Source organism: Protopterus annectens, chromosome 3.part1 (assembly GCF_019279795.1).
Source record: "Protopterus annectens isolate FY-2018-M chromosome 3.part1, PAN1.0, whole genome shotgun sequence".
Taxonomy (NCBI): Eukaryota; Metazoa; Chordata; order Ceratodontiformes; family Protopteridae; genus Protopterus; species Protopterus annectens.
The window spans coordinates 568,467,084-568,487,537 of record NC_056732.1 but is presented as its reverse complement, the minus strand read 5'-3'; the positions used below and the strand labels follow the sequence as shown (position 1 = coordinate 568,487,537).

The following is a 20,454-nucleotide window of genomic DNA, read 5'->3' as shown; positions in this document are numbered from 1 at the left end:
TGTAGCCATGGGGGCAAGATGCGTGCCAATATACGCAAATTTAGTGTTGGCACAATGGGAAGTGCAATGGATATTTGTCAGTAGGTTTTGGCCTAAGATAACAGCATACTTAAGATTTTTGGATGATATAATAATTTTTTGGAAAGGAAATAAGGAAGAGATTGTAGAATGGGTTACTTATTTGGAAACAACAACTAGCTTCTTAAGATTCACATACAAAATACACAAGGAGAGTTGTGAATATTTGGACATTAAATTCCATATGAAGGAAGAGGGAACAATAGAATCGAATATTTATAGGAAAAAGACGTACTCAAATTCCTTTTTGCACTTTGGCAGTTGTCACCCTTACTTTCAAAAAAAGAATTTAGTTAAGGGCCAAATGGTTAGACTATCAAGGATTATAAGTAATGATGTGGTATTCAACAATGAGGTAGACAAACTGATGGAAATGTTTCAAGATAGAGGCTACCCACAGTATTTATTATCTGAAATGAAGAAAGAAGTGATGGTCAAAAGGACCAAGAATTTCAAACCAATTTTAAGGTTTGGAATGAATGTGGATGCAAGTAAAAAAGAGAATAGGATTGAAGCATTAATACTACCATTTAATGAAAACACAGGGACAGTTTTCAACACAATAAAGGAAATATGGGACAAAATATTCAGCAACAAATTGGACATTATGAATATTTTAGGTAAAGGTCCGAATATAACATATAGTAGGAGAAAGAACCTTAAGGAATATTTTGAAAGTAACAACACTAATCAACCATACAGGAATTCAAGAATGAAGAAATGTGGGTTATTTAGAACCTGTAATTTATTAACGACGGTCCCTACGTTATGGTACAGGACTTCAATAGATCCATTAAATGTCCTGGACATGTAAACTGTAACACTAAGATGGTGGTATACCTAGCGACTTGTTTATCATGTCCAGCGTTTTATATAGGCAAAACCATCAGGAAACTAAGAGAGCGAATTATGGAACACACTAGGGATATTAAAAACAAGAAGTTAACCAGTTCATTATATTTACACAGTACTAAATGCGAGGATTTTAAAAGGTTTATATTTTTTGTAGTTGACAGGATCCCAAATAACATCAACAATGAGGGGGATGTGAACAATTTACTAGAAATGAAGGAATGTTTGTGGCAACTTAGACTCAATGCCAACAACATGCCAGGTATCAATGAACACATCTCCATTTCTAGTATACTAAAATACAAATCATATTGCATTTAGTCTTTTAATGTTTTGTGGTTAGGTAGAGGTTAAGTAGTTAGCAACTACAACCTTGCATTACATTTAAAACAATTAAAATAAATCAAAATAATTAAAATACATACATATTTTGTGAATTTTTAGATGAATTTTTAGACTTATTTATAACTTGATATAGGGTTATTATTATATTCTATAGGTTTGAATAACTAAGTATGTAAGGGTCACTTACATGTGTTATTAAAAAATAGTTTTTAACATTTGTAATGAATTTTACACAATGAAATGAGGTGTTGTATGTTATATAACTTTAAGAATTGATTGTTAAGAATTTTAAAAACAATTGAAGCAGTTATGTGATTGGATACAGGTGAATGGTATATGTATATAATGAGAGTAAGAATGGTGTATTTGTAACTCTGACAAAACCCACGGAATAGTTGGGTGAAAGCGCTTAGTTTGACTTTCAATTGGAATAAACAGTTTAACCGGAATTGGATTACTTTGTTTACTTCTATTCTAGTTTTGATTCAAGTTCTATTGTAAGATCTTAGTATGACACTGAAACTGCAAGATTCAAGATGATGCATGCAGTCAAGATTTGTACAGTGAGGCATTCCTGACTTGACAAATAGCAGGACCTCGCATTGGCAGTCTTTGTCAGCTGCTTTGGCTTGTCAAAGTTCCTCTGGCAAGGACTCTACCTTTTAAAAATAAGATAAGCCCAAAGGAAAGAAGAGCAACTCGGGCAAAGATGAGAGAGAGAGAGATTCTATTAGGACAAGGGGAAGTACAGCAAGGGCAAGAAGTAGCATTGCGACCTTCCATTAACTCCAGGGTTCACCTGGCATCCAGCACCACAGCCTTGGTGAGCACTGTTTGTACAGGTTCAGATGATGGGATTTCCCGGCTATGAGGATTACCCATTTGTTTTGCATCCTTCACACACATTCATCATCCTTTGGTTCCTGTGCTTAGATAAATAGTCTGTGACCAGCTGACATTGTCTCTGTCTGTGTGTAGATGGTACCAGGTAATCTAAGTTTTGTGTGCATTGGACCTCTTGAAGTATTTCAAACCAGTTAGGCATTCAATGGCCACCTGGGGTAACCTTTCTCTTTCAACCCTTACCCCTCTTGGTACCAGTTGTCTACATGGAGGTGTTTTTCAGTGTTGGTTTCCACAACCTCGGGCTTGTCTCATCTCATAAGTGCTGGGCTTTGCCATTAGGATGTACGTAGACTACTGGATGATGATCTGTTTTATTAGACACTAGGAATTTGGGTGATGGTCTTTGGAGTACTACCTTTCCCCAAACATGAAGTCCACCTCTTCTAGTCTTACATGTAAGGGATCCCTCATGATGGTAGAGGACCTTCCTTACCAAAACACCTTCTTTGCTATATGAATGTCTTGACTGTATGGTGCCTCTTCCTGAGCTTCCTAATCTCAAGCATTGGCTAACTTGGGTGAGGTTTTTGCCATGCCTTTACTATGTCTAACTTCAGCAGCTGGATCAGGGAATTGCTTTCCATTTCTTACAAGGTAAGACTATCTTTCTGATCATATTTCCAGTACAAGTCATACTGCAAGTTAGGCAATATTGTCCAGTGTCTCTGGTCCCCTTCCTGAATGTATGAAAATGCCTTCTTTCACATTGATGAGGAAGCGGGAACTTCCTCACCATACTCCCTCCAGCAGACTGTAAAGTTGGTGAGATCCTCAGAGCTGTGATGGAGAAGGTAATGTAGTCACTGGATAGTTTACACTCTCCATATTGATGATCCTAACAAACATGTAAAGTCCTGGGTCAGGCACCCTAGGCTTTTCTTCCAGTTATTGATATTTTTAGGAATGTTATAGGACCATATGTACTGACAGCACTCCAACTCATTTGCTTCTGATGCCTGCAAGATGGTCTATATTTTTTGAGGATTTCTGAAACTGATTACGGAATTCCCAGATTAGACTTAATCACTGCTGGCTCTGAAGTACAACCCCCTGTCTCATACCAAAAAGGAGTGCAGAGCTTAGAGCTGTTTAAAGAAGTGGTTTTAATGTCCTCCACATTGGCAGCAAAGGCATCAAATTACTGCACCCACTTGCTTAATTTACAGTGCATTTTGTTAGGCATAGTGACTAACACTGTGCCGAATGTGAGATGAAAAAGACTTTCACGGCACAGGCAACCAGCTCTCTCTCATGATGCAGATGGCATTCAGGATTTCATAGGCAGCTGTGCATCAGGATCCAGAATTGTTACTCAAATAGCTCACCACCATTTATGGTTGCACATGAGATTTTTATGTTGATGAGAAAGCCACATTTGTGGATGCTTCCTTAAGAGCTGTTGCTATTTGGGACCCAGCTGGATGGACACATTGAGAGCATGGAGAAAAAGGAGCAGTCATGTTCTAATGTAAGGATGTCTTTCCACACAGGTATGAGAGCCATTAACAGGTTTTTCTGAAAGCCAGTGAAATCCCTGGTTATGTTATCAGCTGCACCAACAGTCACTGCAGTGGTCTGTGACGTGAATAGTTATCAGTATGCCTTGTATACAGCAGAAACAATGAGAATGACTTTCTATCTTCTATAAGGTGTCTGTAAGAATGTGGATCACATGACATGCATCTACCTGATTAGTTAATACAACTTCTCATTTTTTAGTCTGAGGTGACTATTTAATGTTTCTAAAAAAATGAAAGGCATATAATTGAGGAACTTCTGTTTTCAGCTCTACATTGTAGTAGTTTGAGTTTGCTTTAATGCACAGTTATTGGATGTGGTAATTCTGGTTGCTCATCTTCCCTGGAATTTGAAGTATGTGTCTTTTGAAAATATCTGTGATTCATTCTGTGCAGCCTTCCATCTTACCATGAACAACAAAATCCGTGATTTGGCTGTTTGACCAGCAGTTATTTCAGTTCAGGCTGCAGAATTCCCTGTAGCTTTTGTATTCTTACTGCATCTTCAATGTGTTGTCTCTGCTGATATCTGTCCAGCATGTCTGTTAACTTTGTATAAATGTTTAGACATTTCCCAGCAAAGACAATTCCTTAATGATGGGCAGGCTCAACTATCTTGCAGATAAGTTCAGACACAGTTTTTATATTTCTAAGCATGTTTTCAGTTTTTGTTCTGAGATGCTTTCTTCTGTATACCATCCTTATTACCTCTGATTTTTCAGACTTCTTCCCAGAAACATGAAGGAGAGAACATAGTAATCCTAGTAGGTTAGTTCTGAATAAGACAACCATAGTTTCTCACTCTGCTAAGGAGCTCTGTTCAGTCACACATCCCAGTGTCATCAAAATAACTTTTACTCATCACCTGTCAGGAATTCATCATCCAGACTTCACCATGCACAGACCTGCAGCATAGATGTTCATCGTGTTACCCTGCTGCAGTCATCACACTTGGGTTATCCTGTCGTCAAGCGGTCCCGCAGTCGGCCGGAATTCCAAAGTCTTGGTCCGGCGTCAGTTGCTGTTGCCTCTTCCCTGACGTCAGTGCGCCAGGGGTATATATAATGCAACCGACTCCATTTTCTTCAGTCTTTCTTGCCGTGCGGTGCCCGAAGCAGAAGCAGTTCGCAAGTGCCGGTCGGCCGACTCCTGAGATTTTCGAATTCGAATTTCAGACCGAAGTCTTCTATAAAGCTAAGTACCCCCGTTGGGGAAACTTTTCTTGCCTCAGACCGATGTCAGAAAAAGTTAACAATTGTATTTCTTGTGGGAAGCAAATACCTCATAAGGATTTTCATTCTTATTGCATACCTTGCCTAGGCCCAGACCACGACGTCACTTCTTGTCGGTTTTGTGCTAGGTTTAATAAGCGTACTATTAAAAGACGCTTTGATTTCACATGACACTACTTCGGTAGGAAATTTAACTACACCATGCCGTCAGAGCAACCGACTACCTGCGTGCACAAAAAACACAAGTATAAGGACAGACAGCCCAGGCCTAAGCCAGATTCCGAGGCCTCGGCTGATCCGGTCTCCGGTTCTCCAGTCCTCAGTGAGGCTCCGACGCAGCCCCTGACTACCTCAGATCAGGACCCCGAGACCGCTACGGAAATTTTGGCGGAATGCACCAGGCCGACGCAGCCATTTAGTTCAGGCCTTTCCGACGACATTGCTGCAAAAGACGGCGCTACAGAAACGCCATCGGTTTCTGAAGGCGTTTTCAGACCGACGACTCTCACCATTAAAACGTTTTCTAAGTCGAAGACTCCTACTAAATCTAAAAGGACTGCACTTCAGTCTCCTGTTCAAGGCCCCATGCCTAAGAAACAGATGCTCAAAATGGCTGAGGATTTGATTTCTTTAATCAGGGGTTCCCAGCCCCCTCCTGACAAAAGGCCTAGACAAGAGGAAGATTATGCATCCTCTGAACAAGTGTCCATTTCTTCAGACTCCTCTGAGGACCAAGATTACTCCTTCTCTCCTTATGAAGATTCTGATGCTGAGGACTCAATTCCCTCAGCTTCTCCTCCTGAAGACTACTCCTTTGGGGATGTTCTTTTTGGAGTTAAAGTAGAAGAAGTCTTAAAGAAAATGGAGGATAAGGCAAAATCTATGCAGACAGTCAAAGATTTCCTACAGGTACAACCCCCTCGCTTCAGCAGAAACTGGCCAACAAAAAATTGGCCCTTTCCAGCTACTGACAGACCACAGAGGAGTAAATACAGACGCCCAAGGGGCAGAGGACAACCACAAGCCCAGTATAAACCTCGCCAATGGGGCACTACAACACAGAAGGGAGGAGAAGACAGGTCCCAATCCACCAGAAGGCAAACTCAATGACTTGCACCTCATCTGGCCAAGCAATACTCTCTTGGCAGCCCCCTTGGGGGGAAAACTCGCACTTTTTGCAGACAACTGGCACATTGTCACAAAGGACAAATGCTTCCTAGACATAATTTTACGAGGATACAAATTCCACTTTCACACCTTGCCAATGAAAAGAGGAATGCCAAACCTACCACAAAATCAATGGGCAGAGGCACAAAAGCAAATTACAGCCCTCATGGGCATGAGAGCCATTCAACTGGTACTTACTCGAGAGCAAGGCCAAGGATTTTACTCGAGACTCTTTCTAGTACCCAGAAAGGACAATGCCTGGAGACCAATTCTGGACCTTTCAATTCTAAACACTTACTTACAAGTACCCAAATTCAAGATGCTAACGCTACAGCAGCTACTTCCCATGTTGGGCAAGGAAGCATGGCTAGTAACGTCGGACCTCAAGGAGGCATACCTGCATGTCCCTATCAGACAAAGTTGCAGAAGATACCTCCGTTTCATTGCAGGTTCAACCCATTACCAATTCTCTGCACTGCCCTTTGGCTTATCTACTGCGCCCAGAGTCTTCACAAAATGCCTGGCACCAGTAATTGCATACTGCAGACAAAGAGGAATTCAAATATATCCATACCTGGACGACTGCCTCATCCAAGCAGAAAGCAAAGACATTTTCTTACATCATCTGGCCTTTGTAAAGCATCTACTAAACTGCCTGGGGTACACAGTAAACGAAAAGAAGTCAAAACTAGTACCCTCACAAAAAATGACATTCCTGGGTGCCAGCTTGAATACAACGGCCCAGAAGGCTTATCTTACGCCAGACAAGCAACTACAACTAACTCAGTATTTCAAAACAATTGCAACAAAGACCCAATTAACTGCAAGAAAAATTCTGCAGGCCTTGGGCTTCATGGCATCTTGCATACTAATAATACCATTTGCAAAGCTGCATATGAGGAAATTACAGTGGTACCTAAAAAGCGTATGGTCTCAACACAGCCACAGCTTGGACACAATGATATCTCTCATTCCCTGCCTACAACAGGAATTTCTATGGTGGTCACAGGTATGTCACCTCAACAAGGGTCAGCCTTTCACCTCGCCCCGAGCCAGGCAAACTATCACAACAGATGCTTCAGATTACGCCTGGGGGGCACACATGGCAGGGCAATGCATTCAAAGCCTATGGACTGCAGATCAAAGAAATCTGCACATAAATCAAAAAGAGATGCTAGCTGTACAGAAAGCTCTGACAGACTGCAAGGATCTATTACATCCAGGACAACTTGCAATAAAGACGGGCAACACCACAGTAATGTGGTACATAAACAAACAAGGGGGTACACATTCCTACCCTCTATGCAGGCAAGCAATGATCTTATGGAACACAGCTCTGGCTTACCAAGTTCAGTTACAAGCTCAATTCCTGCCAGGACAGAACAACACATTGGCAGACGACCTCAGCAGAAACATCAAGGATTCCCACGAGTGGAAACTAGATCTACAAATATTTGCAATGATAACTCAAAAATGGGGCCTTCCAGACATAGACCTGTTTGACAGTCCTTAAAACTATCAACTAACAAAATTTTGTACAAGGACATTTCACCATCAAGCTTGGAAAGTGGACGCACTCTCTTTCAGTTGGAAAAACCTGACAGTATATGCCTTCCCTCCATTGCCTCTCCTCACAAAGGTTCTTCTGAAAGTCAAAAAGGAGAGACCACGACTGATTCTCATAGCCCCAGACTGGCCACGCCAGCACTGGTACCCGCTATTGAGAAATATGGTCCGCAGCCCATCATGGATATTGCCTCAAATCCCCATTTGCTCACACAACAAAACAATCAGATTCTTCACAGCCAGCTCAAAACTTTAAATCTGGCTGCATGGCAAATCAACTAAACATCCAACCAGCTCCTCTTTCCCAAGCAGTTCTGGATGTTATTCTGGAAGCCAGGAGGCCAAGCACCAGGAAGGCTTATTCGGACAAATAGAAAAGGTTTTGTGCCTGGAACCAAGCTAAAGGCCAAGACACAATTCAGCCTCACATTCTACATTATTTAGCTGAGATGTTGCACAAAGGACTTTCTTTTTCCTCCATTAAAATCCATGCTTCAGCTATTTCAGCTCACCACAACACGGATCCACCTTTATTTTCCCATCCTCTTTTAAGGCAGTTCCTCAGAGGGGCAAAAAACATTAGACCACCCAGGAGAGCTCCTACACCAACATGGGACCTCAATTTTGTTCTGGAAAAACTAATGCTACCTCCCTTTGAACCAGCTTTCTCTGCAGATCTTCAGTTCCTATCATGGAAGACTGCCCTGCTGCTAGCAATAACTTCAGCTAGAAGAGTCTCAGAGCTACAGGCACTAATGGCAGTGGAACCTTTCCTCATTTTTCATCAAGACAGAGTTTCTCTATGAACTAATCCTTCCTTTATGCCTAAGGTGGTTTCCAGTGTGGCTTTAAATCAAACCATCCACTTACCCACCTTCTTCCCAAATCCACAGAACAAAGGTGAGAGACTCCTGCATTCCTTGGACATTCACAGGCAGCTTTGTTACTACTTGGACAAAACTAAGGTTTTCAGAAAATCTGACCAGCTCTTTGTATCCTATGCTACAGCTTCTCAAGGGAAGGCTATATCTAAGCAAACCATTTCTAAATGGATAGGTCATTGCATACGTTTCTACTATACCCATCATGGGAAACCAGTTCCTGCTAACATTAGGTCCAAGTCTACCAGGGCAACAGCTACTTCTACAGCCTTTCTCAGGGGGGTTCCAACCAAGGAGATTTTAGAAGCAGTAACTTGGAGTTCAGTACACATCTTTACCAAACACTATCACTTACCTCTTTACTCTAAGACCAGGGCAGGCTTCGCCACTGCAGTTCTGCAGGGCCTTATAGCCTCCACTAACCCTCTATGATACCCCCCCCCTTCCTTAGCTTTGGGATTCAACCCAAGTGTTTTGACTGCAGCAGAGTAACACGATGAACATAGTACAGTTTTGTACCTACCATAAATGTAGATGTTCGAGTGTTCACCCTGCTGCAGTCCAGGTTACCCTCCCTCCATCCCGTCTGATCTACTGGCTAAATCTCCTTAATACCTTACTGATGTATTTGCTTATAACTGAAGGGATTTTGTGTTTGTGCAGAGGTTACTCCATTTGGTACTAATTTCTGACCACCTTTTTGGGGGCACCTGACATCTGGGGCAAGAAAAACTGAAGAAAATAACGCCGGTTGCATTATATATACCCCTGGCGCACTGCCGTCAGGGAAGAGGTGACAGCAACCAACGCCGGACCAAGACTTTGGAATTCCGGCCGACTGTGAGACCGCCTAACGACAGGATAACCCAAGTGTGATGACTGCAGCAGGGTGAACACTCGAACATCTACATTTATGGTAGGTACAAAACTGTACTTTCCTGTCATTCTGATGATGAATGGAGCTTAAAAACTACCAAAGGAGGTTTGCTGTATCCTAAGAGCAGCCAAGAAACTGAGTTCTTGTAAGATATTTTCTTAGAAATAGAAAGGTTTTGCTTTTTGTAATTTGCTATGGTGCTACATTACCCTTTGCAGCTTTTTACACATACAGTGTTTTCATTGTCATTGCGCGTGTATGTGGCAGTTGCAGTTTTCAGAGGCATAAGTAGCAATTCTTTATCCTCCTAAAGACTTTCAGTAGATAGGTATGTTACAATAAAGCCTTGAATCTTCCTTTGGTGATTCTGCACTTTGGGATCTCATCTCTGTGGTGCACAAGTTAATCCTTCCTTCTTGCGAGCAGTTCATGAAGTGGAGTTAAAAGTTTTTGTTTTGAAAAAATACTGTTTCTAGTGAATGTTGTGGAGTGTGTGCTCTTCATCTTCCTGTTCTTATTTTTAAGAAAAGATTAATTTCATATAATACCCAACATTCATAACAAAAAGGAGCCAGTGCAGTGAATTTTAATCAGTACATCTGTCTTGTAGTTTTTTTTAAACTGTTTATGCCTTGCATAAAGTGGAACTGTATAGGAGTATAGTAAATTGGTAACCTAGGCAGAAAGGCTGCATTGTCCCCCACCCCACCAAACCTGCCCATGCCATCTGGGCCTCCTCACACTCCAGATTACTTTTTCCCCTCCCTTTTTCACAGTGTGTCTTACTCTTCATTTTTTCCTGTAGTTATTCATTCATTTGTCCATCGTGCTCTATCAAAGCAAGACTTCACTCTGATTGTGAAGGAAACAACTGCATTAAGCCAGGATCGGGGCTGAAAGGCTCCCAGACATTATGGGGTTCTAGATGCTCTGAGGTGTTTTAGAGTTTTTTAAACAACTTAGATCATGCAGTGATTGCCTGAACAAAAACATGATCAAAGAAAGATGTTTAGTCTTCTCCTTCAACTTTGTTTTTTTTTCTGCATCGTTTTGATACATCCTACCTGACCAAGACTACACTGTAATAACTCAATTAAGCTGGGGATCTGGGGGGCTGCTAGGCACCTAGAAGGAATAGAATTATAGATTTTTCTGAGGTGCATTTTAGAACTTTATTTCCAACCTTTTTATACATTGATGGCCTGAACAAAAATCAGCGTACAGAAAAAAATTAATTCCTACATTTATTTATTGAGTAGGAAATATTCTGTTTAATTTTTAAAACTAATGAAACACCATTTCATAATAAAGTGAGAAGACAAATGCTTGTGAGGATGCATACATTGCATCTGGGAGTAGTACTTGCTCCTAGCCCCCACCTCAAAGTAGGTGTCCACTTTGCATATCCCCCTCTAGTGTTAAAGTGGGATTAAAGTTAAGGCACAAATGCCATCAGTCATATTTATATAAAGCATGCCTATTCACCCTGTACCCCCCCCCCCCAAGACAGCCACCTTCTGTATTCCCTTCTGATGTCAGACTGAGACAAAACTGAGAAAACAAATACATATTTGCTGTTATGTATATATAGTTCTGTTGCTCTTTGGGGTAGAGGGATAAAGCCCTGGCTACAGCCCAGGCAACCTAAGTTCAATTAGCTTCTTGGGTGACTGATGAGGCAGGGAGGAATGGTTGTCCCCATCCTGGGGGGAGGGTGCTACATGGCATCTCTTGAGGACTGTGGGGGAGGCAGTGGATGTTGCCAGAGTAGAGGTGGGTAGCAGTGGGCCTGGCTGAGCTGCTGCTGAGGGGGAGCAGTATGCCGCAAGCCCACATAGCACACCTAACCAGGAACCCTACCACATAGCAAGAAATGGTGGGGGGGGCAGGGTAGGGTAAATACGAGCCCCCCTCAGACAGAATCGCAGATGTACCTAGCTGTATTGCCTTTGATCTCTGACTGACCACAGCAGATTATCAGAATAAGTCTGGAGGAGGGCATGGAATAGCTGGTAGACCCAGCACAGATGTAACATGAGAGCTGGGGAAAAAAAATATATATATACACACACACACACACACACACACACACACACACACACACACACACACACACACACACACACACACACACACACAGTATTCTTATTTACTCTTCCCCAAAAGAGAGCCAGTAGTATGTGCATCTGACATTTCATTGAGAAAAATGAAAAAAAAAATTTCAATGGTGATGCCAACTTTTTACTTCTAGATCCCCCCCCAAAGTTTGTGAGGAATGTTAAAGAAATAATGACATTGTCTTCACCCACACCACACAAGTACAGCGACCTTCTGTATACACCTCTGAACAAGGCTGGTTTTAGTAGGTGAGGTTCAGGGCAAAGGGCATTACTAAGCCCATGTCAAAATCCACTTGTACATTATTGGTATGTGGATATTCTGTGATGCATTTATCCTTTATTTATTATTACTAACTTTTTTTTGGCGAGATGCCTGTTAAGCTGAACAAATGACAACATGGTCAGTTACTTTCATCCAGGCAACCCACACCAAGCCAGCTATAGCCACTTCTGTGTAAAATTCAGACATCTGATTGTGATAAAAGAGGATGCTCTGTAATGTATTTCATCTTTATTGCAATCAGTTGGCACACATTAAAATATTACACACTGCTTTACATATGACATAAGTCCTGCAATGCCAAAATAGAAAAAAAAAATAGAAAGCAAACAGCAGCAGGCATCTAGTCATCTTTCTCCACAGAAGATGGACACCGCAGTTATGTCTACTCTGTGCATATCCGGTGTCCAGTTAAGTAGCTCACCCTAGCCACCCCCAACCTCCACCATGCAGTTAAAGCCATGATGTCTGATAGCTGTGTAATAATATTTGACCTCCAGAGCATGACTCTTAACCCACAGACATTGAAAATAGGATAAAAGGTATTAAAATGCAGGAACATCAGGCTAAAAATTGGGACATGTGTTTAGCATAAAATCTGAATACAAAACAGCACATTAATTGTTCCACTTTTCAGGAGGAATATGGGATATTGCTCATAAACACATGTTCGAAAACAGAATGGCAGAATGATGGAAAAAGATGAGCACATTTTCAGAGGCAGTGTAAAATCTTAAGGCTTTAGTGAAGTGCGGAAGGAATTTACAAAACAAGAGGTCATTTATTTTACTTCAGAAAAAGAATATGCAAATTATGTGCCCTCCTATATTATTGCCACTAGTACGTTGGTCATGAAGTCTACGTTTTTGTGCAGTAGACAGCTTCAAAAATCAAATGTGATGGGGAGATTCAGAAAATTGTATGAAGGGGTAAATCAAACCTGAAAATAAGGACATACAGGGGCATCCTCTGTAGGGGTAAATCAAACCTAAAAATAGGAACATGCTGCTCTTCACACGAAAATCACAAAACCCGAGAAATATTGCCTAAAATGTCTGGTTTATCACTGCCAATCTTATTTATATATATATATATATATATATATATATATATATATATATATATATATATATATATATATATAAACAGTAATAACTTCTCACAGTGCCATTCCGCTCATCAGCTATCCACAAAATTAGGTCTACTGCACAGTCACTATAAACATGTTGCTACACTGATTAAAGTATTTAAATAAAGTTGCTCCACACAAATCAAAAAGCCAGTCTAGTTAATCACTACCAGCATTACTTAAAAAAGTCATAATATTTATTTCATGGCACCATTTTTCTCATCATCTCTTTACACAAACCACAAAGCCAGGAAATATTGCCAAAAAGTACCCAGTTGATCATTGGCAGCGTTATCAAACAGTAATAACAGTCACTATGCCATTCCTCAGTGTATGCAGCATGTCCCCAGTTTTGTTCATTTTATCATGTCAAAAAAAAAAAAAAAAACAGCAGCCCCCTTCAGGCTCCATGGTGCCTACATTTGCATATTGTGAGGTCCCTACTCCCGTGACTTCTCAGTGTTTAAACTTGACATGACAGAAACATCATGTTAAGTGAACTGGAACACTTCTTTCCCCCTACAGCACTTGTTGGTACACTATCCTTTAGTAGGGGGCACGTTATATTTTAGAGCAAAGAAATATTGCTCTAAAATAAATAAATAAATGGGGTCAAATGCCACTACAAGCATGTTACTGTAGGTGATTGCCTAGTTCACCTATGCGTAAGGCTGACCTGGTACCAGTGGTAGGATTGATTGCAGAGATGATCTGTCTTTACTGTTTAAAAGAAAGGCAATTTGTCAATGCCTTTCCAGATGGTTTGCCAACTGTATTGTTTTCTTTAACCTGTATTGTTATCTTTAACCCTTCCTTTACAAGTAATTGCTGGTTTGAACAGTTTCTACCTCTGAAGCTCTGTTCCACAGTGGCTCTTTTGACTAAGATTATCTAGCTTTGATTTGATTACTCCGTGATGGTGTTTGTGTAGCTGTGATTTAGTCCATGTTCAGTAAGTTAGTCCAGTGTATGTTCACTTAGCATTGTAAGGTGGATTATGGCCCAGAGCAGACTGAAAGGCAGCACCCTGTAGGGACATGCCAATGACTTCATAAGGTCTTACACTTAAAAGTTCACTGGTCTTCTAGAGACTGCCCTATGTAGTAAAGCAATTTTGAAGTCATATACCACAGTTGAGAGGTATCCACCATAGTAGTGCAACTGTGAAACTTAATTGCTGACTGCTGGACAGCTCACCTCCCTTTATCCCTTGTATGTACACATTTCACTGTGAAGTTAACATCCCACATGGCCTTTCTACAGTGTGTGTATTTTACACAGAGGTATGTTTGGGAAGGACTTTTTGCCCAATCGTTGGAGCCTAGCTGAAGCACTTTTTTTTTTAGAACTATTCTAATGCCTGGTAAGATACAGTCTTACGTTGTCTTGCAGCCAAAACTTATATCTCAAAGATGCACTTTGGTAAGTACCTCACATTGATACTTTTGCATCATAAGCCTGCCCTTTATATTACAGAACATTGATTTTGCTTCAGATTTCTGCTTTTTTCCATGTAAATTTAATAATTTTCTGCTAAATCTTTAAGTGTTAGTCACTGAGTACTGCAAAGCATTACATTTCCATACTTTTAATTGTTCAGAAAAATGCATGATAATGTATATTTTTAAGTGTTTACTTGGCATATTTAAAATGGTCCTTGATTTTGTGCCTTTCTCTTCAGTTCTTCACCTTAAAAGTTAAGGACTGTAGTTTTTATAGAGCAAACTTCTCACATGCATTAGGGCAGATTTGAAGGGCATTTTGTTGGCACTTTCAAAATCATAAGCATTTTCTGCTCATTGTAGTTTGTTTACTATACTTTACACTGTAACACAGTAAAAAGGTCAGGTGCACATCAAAAAGTGTAACCCCTGGTGCAGTGTGTTTGTTTGATTGTAAGTTTTATAACGGTAAATAATGCTTGGGGTTACATAATTTTGCTAGCTTTAGTGATGCTTGTTGCTTTTATAATAGTTGAAAATTTATCTACCTACCAAAAGAATCAAAAGATTGATAAACGAATACCATGGCCTTAATCGTATTTTATAGGGGTGGCTGTGTGAGCTTTTACGATGGAAAGAAGATCCATCACCAGAGAACAGAACATTGTGGGAAAATCTGTCAATGATCCGAAGATTCTTAAGTCTTCCACAGACCGAGAGAGATGCTGTTTATGAGCAAGAGAGTAATGGAATCCATCACCATGGTGAAAGGCCACCCCATGTTATTCATGTTCCTGCAGAACCAGTTCAGGTTAGCATTTACTGATATATTTTAAAGCAAGTCTGTATAACTGTTTTTACAGTGAAATAATCTGTTTTTTATTTGCCTCCAGAGATAATACAATTAATAGTTCATAACTGACTTGGATGTAGTGTGTTTGTGTTTGTGTGTGTGTGTGTGTGTGTGTGTGTGTGTGTGTGTGTGTGTGTGTGTGTGTGTGTGTGTGTGTGTGTGTATGTGTGTTTATATGGTCATGACTGTGAATCCAGCAAATAAGGTATCACATTCATCTGTGATAACATCTAGTTTTTACAACTGATGACATTAAAAGAGGAGATTTAGCAGTGAATGATGAAATGTTTGTTGTTTTTTACATTTACACCACCTTCCTGCTGAACAAGTTTTTTTTTTTTATGGTGCTGCAGAGTTTACCATTTGTTTACTTTTTGTTGGCCTGGTTGGTCCAACTAAGCTTATGACTTGTTTCCAGGGGAGACCTGGGATTAGTAACTGTGTAGGCTTGGGGTGATTTGGCTTGTATTCTCTGTTCTTTCACCACTTTTGGCAGATGGGACCACAGTTTTTTTTTTTCTTCCAAATGCTTGCATCTCAGGAGTGCACCAGCATGCTCAGTTACACCTTTCTGAGTATTCCTTCACATTGCAAGATGATTTGTTTTCAGAAGTGGATCTACGACTCTAACCACATGGATAGTTGATGTCCCTTGGTAGAAAGATGTTTAGTTTACTATGGCTTTCACAAATAGCTTTCATGCTCAGGAGGAAAAATAAGAGGGTGTTGTGTAATTAGATATGAAATATTATTTAGTCTTGTTTATAGTGATTTGGCCATCTATGTGTTTGACTATGGCATACCAATTAATTTGTCCTGAGGTGATATCAAGGGTAAATGTTAATACTGTCTCACAGCTGCCTTTAGATCTGAAGACATGATGGGCACTATAGGCAGAAATAGAGGAAGTGCTATCATTGATTTGAAACCATGAGTCTGTAATTACACATATATGAATGTGTTCATGTTGCAGGAGAGCCTCAAGTTTAGCCTTGTTTTTAAGACTCCTGATGTTGAGTAGAGCCACATTAATGAGTTCCAAATTAGAATTTACTAGGCTGGAGTGTCCAACACATGAACTCCGTCTAAAATGAGGCACTTAATGGGGGAGTAAAAGCTTTAATCAGAATGCAAAAACCTTAGTAAGAGAGGTACATGCTATCCCTGGCGAAGCAGGGAGTCTAGACCACCATCCTGTCCCAAGGTAACACGTACTGGATCTCCCTAGAGTGACATGAGTTACACAGCCAATCATTAAACCTAGTCGTCTTGTCCTTTGAGGTTATAACCCCCCTGTACTCCTCACTCATTAGGCCAGTAATAGAGTACAGTGCTACCTTTGGTTATGTACCTTACCAGGCACCTGCAGCAACTGGAAAGACCTCAGAGGTTTCTAACAAAGAAAATTCAGGGTCTTCAGCATATGTCATATGTTGATAGACTAAAATCATTGTCATTATACTCTGTGTCTTACAGACTACTCAGAGGTGACCTCTGCCTTGCATGTAAAGCAATCGCAGATCCTGCTGTAATGGAAATGTTGCACATTCGTAATTTAAATGGTATAAGATGTACTCGCTCTATGAAACTCAGCCTGGTATGCAGCATCAACAGGACTCACTGGAGAGACAGATATGTCTCACAGAGGCTATCTAACCTTTGGAACAAACTTCCAATTCAGGTAAAGCAGAGCCTCTCGCTGACCCTGTTTAAGCGTGATTTGGTGATTGGATGGTAAAATGCAAATTCACCCTGGGAGTTTCACCCGTGTCCCTTTTGGACAGGGGCAGTAGTTGTTGACTTAGTTCTGCTTAATACCTTTGATATTCTTGGGAACAGAGGTTGTAGTTGGCTAGGCTTGTAAGGCCCCTAGGGCCATTAGTCTATTAACCTCCTATGATCCCTTGAAACTAAATGTTGTGTCTTTCGGCTTTTCCCGGTTAGGGGTCGCCACAGCGGAACTCCGGTCTGCTAATGATTGGTAGTTGATTTTTACGTGCCGAGTTACCAGCCCTGACACACAACCTTCAACGGTAGCTTCATTCACGCATGTCTCCACGCAGAAGGCGCTCTAGCTGATAATAGAACCAGACAGCGCCTTACTGTGAGGCGACAACTACCACAGCACCACAGTATAATTGTCACTGACCAGGAAATCTGACATTTTATCAAAGCCAAATCAAAATGTACATGTTCATTAGTAGATCCCTGTTAAAGTAGACTAAGCTTTGTGTGCCCCAAACCAAAATTTTTGCTTTTTATTGGCAAAATGTAGTGTGAAACTTTTAATTGTTTGATTATTGACTGACTGTAATCCTCAGTGACCATACTTACCCAAAACTGAGATATCAACAAAGTTGCTGGCTGTATATTCAGACTGAAATTGGAGGTGGGGATCGTTGAATCAGAGGCAGGATTTTTACTATTGCTGTTATAAATTGAGAAAGTTACTAGAGTAACAAATTTTGCATAAAGTTGAATTTTCTGAAAGTTAAGAAGTGTGAAACTCAAATGTTTCTGAATTCTTGACTCCAAACTTCAATGATTTGCCAAAAAATCACAAATTTTATACATACCTGACCAAAATGTTTGTTGCATATAAAGCCGGTCATTTTTCCCCATTTATTTGCTGACTTGGTAAACCCAGTAGACTCACATGTCCTGTGGGGCAACCTAAGAGCACTGTCTGGTTACATGATTTGCTCAGAATCACAGAAGAGTAACAAAAGAGAAAAAAATCAACATAACCCTGTGTAGCTCAGAAAGCAGCCCATTAACAGAACAGCTAATTTTCAGTTTATCAAGACACAACAAAAAAATAAGACATTCACACATTTTCACTCAGACTTCCAAGGAAAAATATACAAAATATGAAGTGAAATCATGGCATTTACCTGGGTATGTACTGAATTAGTCTTCATTCTCTTACTTCAGTTTGGTGGGGGACACTTTTTTTTTTCTCTCTGCACCGAGAAGAGAGAAAAGGGGAAAAATTTAGACCACTTGCAAGCGATGACCAGCAAAACATGTCCTTCCAAGTCCAAGGCACTACTTCCCACTTCTAGGCAATTCCTCCATCTCCAATTTTTTCAGCCTCCAAGTCACATGATCTGCAATGGCTACTCCTTTGAAACAGTGATCCACATCAGTAATCCTCTGCACCTTCCCTTGGACACTGGAGTCTCAAACTCCAGTTTAAACATGTCATGCTGCACTCTGTTTTAAAAGATAAATGGTTTGTTTATCTTCCTCTGTTTAACATGCAGACTAAGCAGTCCTAATAGAAGTCGGTGTTTCTTCAGGTTCACTGCTGCATATTTAAGCAGGCTGAAATATAGGAAGGAGGAAGAGTGTTGTCATAAGCCATCTGGTGACATGCTAATTAGGTGCAGTAAAGAGATGCTCTGATTGCAGCCAGAACAGAGATCTCTTTACTGCAGATACCAGGATTTCAAGCTGTCAAGTCGATTGATTAGGGCTGTGGCTATATTTTTAGATAAAGGTGCTTCTGGGCAGTTTGGGACACTTGAGAGGTATGTATCAAAGTTTCTGCTTGCTTGCTTTCAAAATATGAGAAAGTTAACTGCTAACCTCCGTCATCTGAGATTAAGGCATCTCCAAATTCTTTAATAGCTTCTGTTTCTCTGGCAACCAGACACTGTTTTGGAGTGTTCTTCTAACTCTGCTGTATGCAGAGCAGCTTCTGTTGACTGAGTAATGAAAAGGTTTGCTTGATTATGTTCACAAAATTGATCTTTGAATGCTCCTATAAATAGACAGGTAGTGTTTGTGCACCCCCCCACACTTCTCCTGAGGTATTTGATGAAAGTGGGAAGTTAATTCAGTGGGTCACTGAGATTTTTCAACCCTCCATCCCTTGCCAAAGTTTAATAAGACCTTTCCTTTCAAGATCCTTTTATATGAAACAGAACAAACAGTCGTAGCAAAGTTCAGGCCCACAAAATTTCAAAAAGCAATGTCAGGGAGGCTCAAAAAATAAGGGAAGATTCCCAGAATGAAGGACAGCCCAAAAAGGTAGAATGACTATATGCCTCTTCATGTGTTTCCCTCTTTCCATACTGGCATCCCCAATTTTCCTCAGTGGAAGCAGATAACTTCAGACAGGTGGGTTCTGAGAACCATTCAAAAAGTATACATTTGGTAGTTGGAGCCCCTTCCTCCTTTTCAGGGGATTCCTCCTTATCTGTCAAACCAAACTTTTTAGTTTCCGCCAGTCCCAGAATAAATTGTGTCTCTAGGGTTCATAGAACCTGTTCACTCAGAACCAGCATGGAAAAAATATTAAAGAATCTTTATGGTGCTAAAGAAAAAAAAGAACTTGAACGGTTGTAAGCCTTTTGATGTGAAGTTGTTAAATCTCACCTTCATTCTTACTGATGGGTTTCGGAGCCGATCCTCGGCCCGACTTGGCCAGGATGCAAAAGCTTGAGGTTTTCAACCAGCTCGTGGCCTACTCCCTATCCCATGATGTACTGGTGCTTCCCTCAGATCTCGTTTGCCGCTGCAACAAATCGTGCATTTCACCAGCTCAGGCCAGTGAAATTTAAGTACATTTCTTCTTATTTACTAATTGTTACATTCCTTTCTGTTTATTTTAGCTAGTAGTACGTTAGGTTAGTTGGATAGCTAAAGGAGAATTATCCTTAGTGCTTGTGCACTCTTTTACTTTTAGAATTTCTCTTCATTGTGTGGCCATTTTTTATTAAGTCTAGTTTAAAACTCCCTTCCTATTAGTGTAGTTTGCATATATATACATGTTCATAGCTAACTTTATCTGTGTGTGTTACTTGTAGTTATAGATACTGTTAAAGCCCATTTTTTCTCAGGGTATCTATAGATATATATATATATATATATATAATATCTTGGTGGTGTTTCTTGACAGCCTAGACTTACAGGCTAATTTATTCCTTTAGTCATTTTAAATTTTAGGGCTGAGTTGTCCTTTAAAAAAGTTATTGTCTGTTTGTTAGAAGGTGTTATAACTGTGTGTGTGTGTGTGTGTGTGTGTGTGTGTGTGTGTGTGTGTGTGTGTGTGTGTGTGTGTGTGTGTGTGTGTGTGTGTGTGTGTGTGAGCTATAGCTTTAGGTTCTGTGCTAGTGTTTCTGTTATGTGGATTGTTATTTTACTAGCATGTCTCAGCAAGAAAAATCAAAGTCTGGATTTAAAAAGTGTCCTAAGTGTGAAG

The 20,454-nt window shown here is 40.4% G+C and overlaps 1 protein-coding gene across 7 annotated transcripts in view; it reads left to right on the top strand.

The window, feature by feature from the left end:
- SATB1 (SATB homeobox 1) overlaps positions 1 to 20,454 on the top strand; it is a 1,726,940-nt gene that overhangs the window by 1,684,021 nt on the left and 22,465 nt on the right. For all 7 annotated transcript variants that reach the window (XM_044066968.1, XM_044066966.1, XM_044066967.1 and 4 more), the window contains one exon: positions 15,000 to 15,203. In XM_044066968.1, coding sequence (XP_043922903.1) covers positions 15,000 to 15,203 — 204 coding nt within the window. The remainder of the gene's footprint in view (positions 1 to 14,999; positions 15,204 to 20,454) is intronic.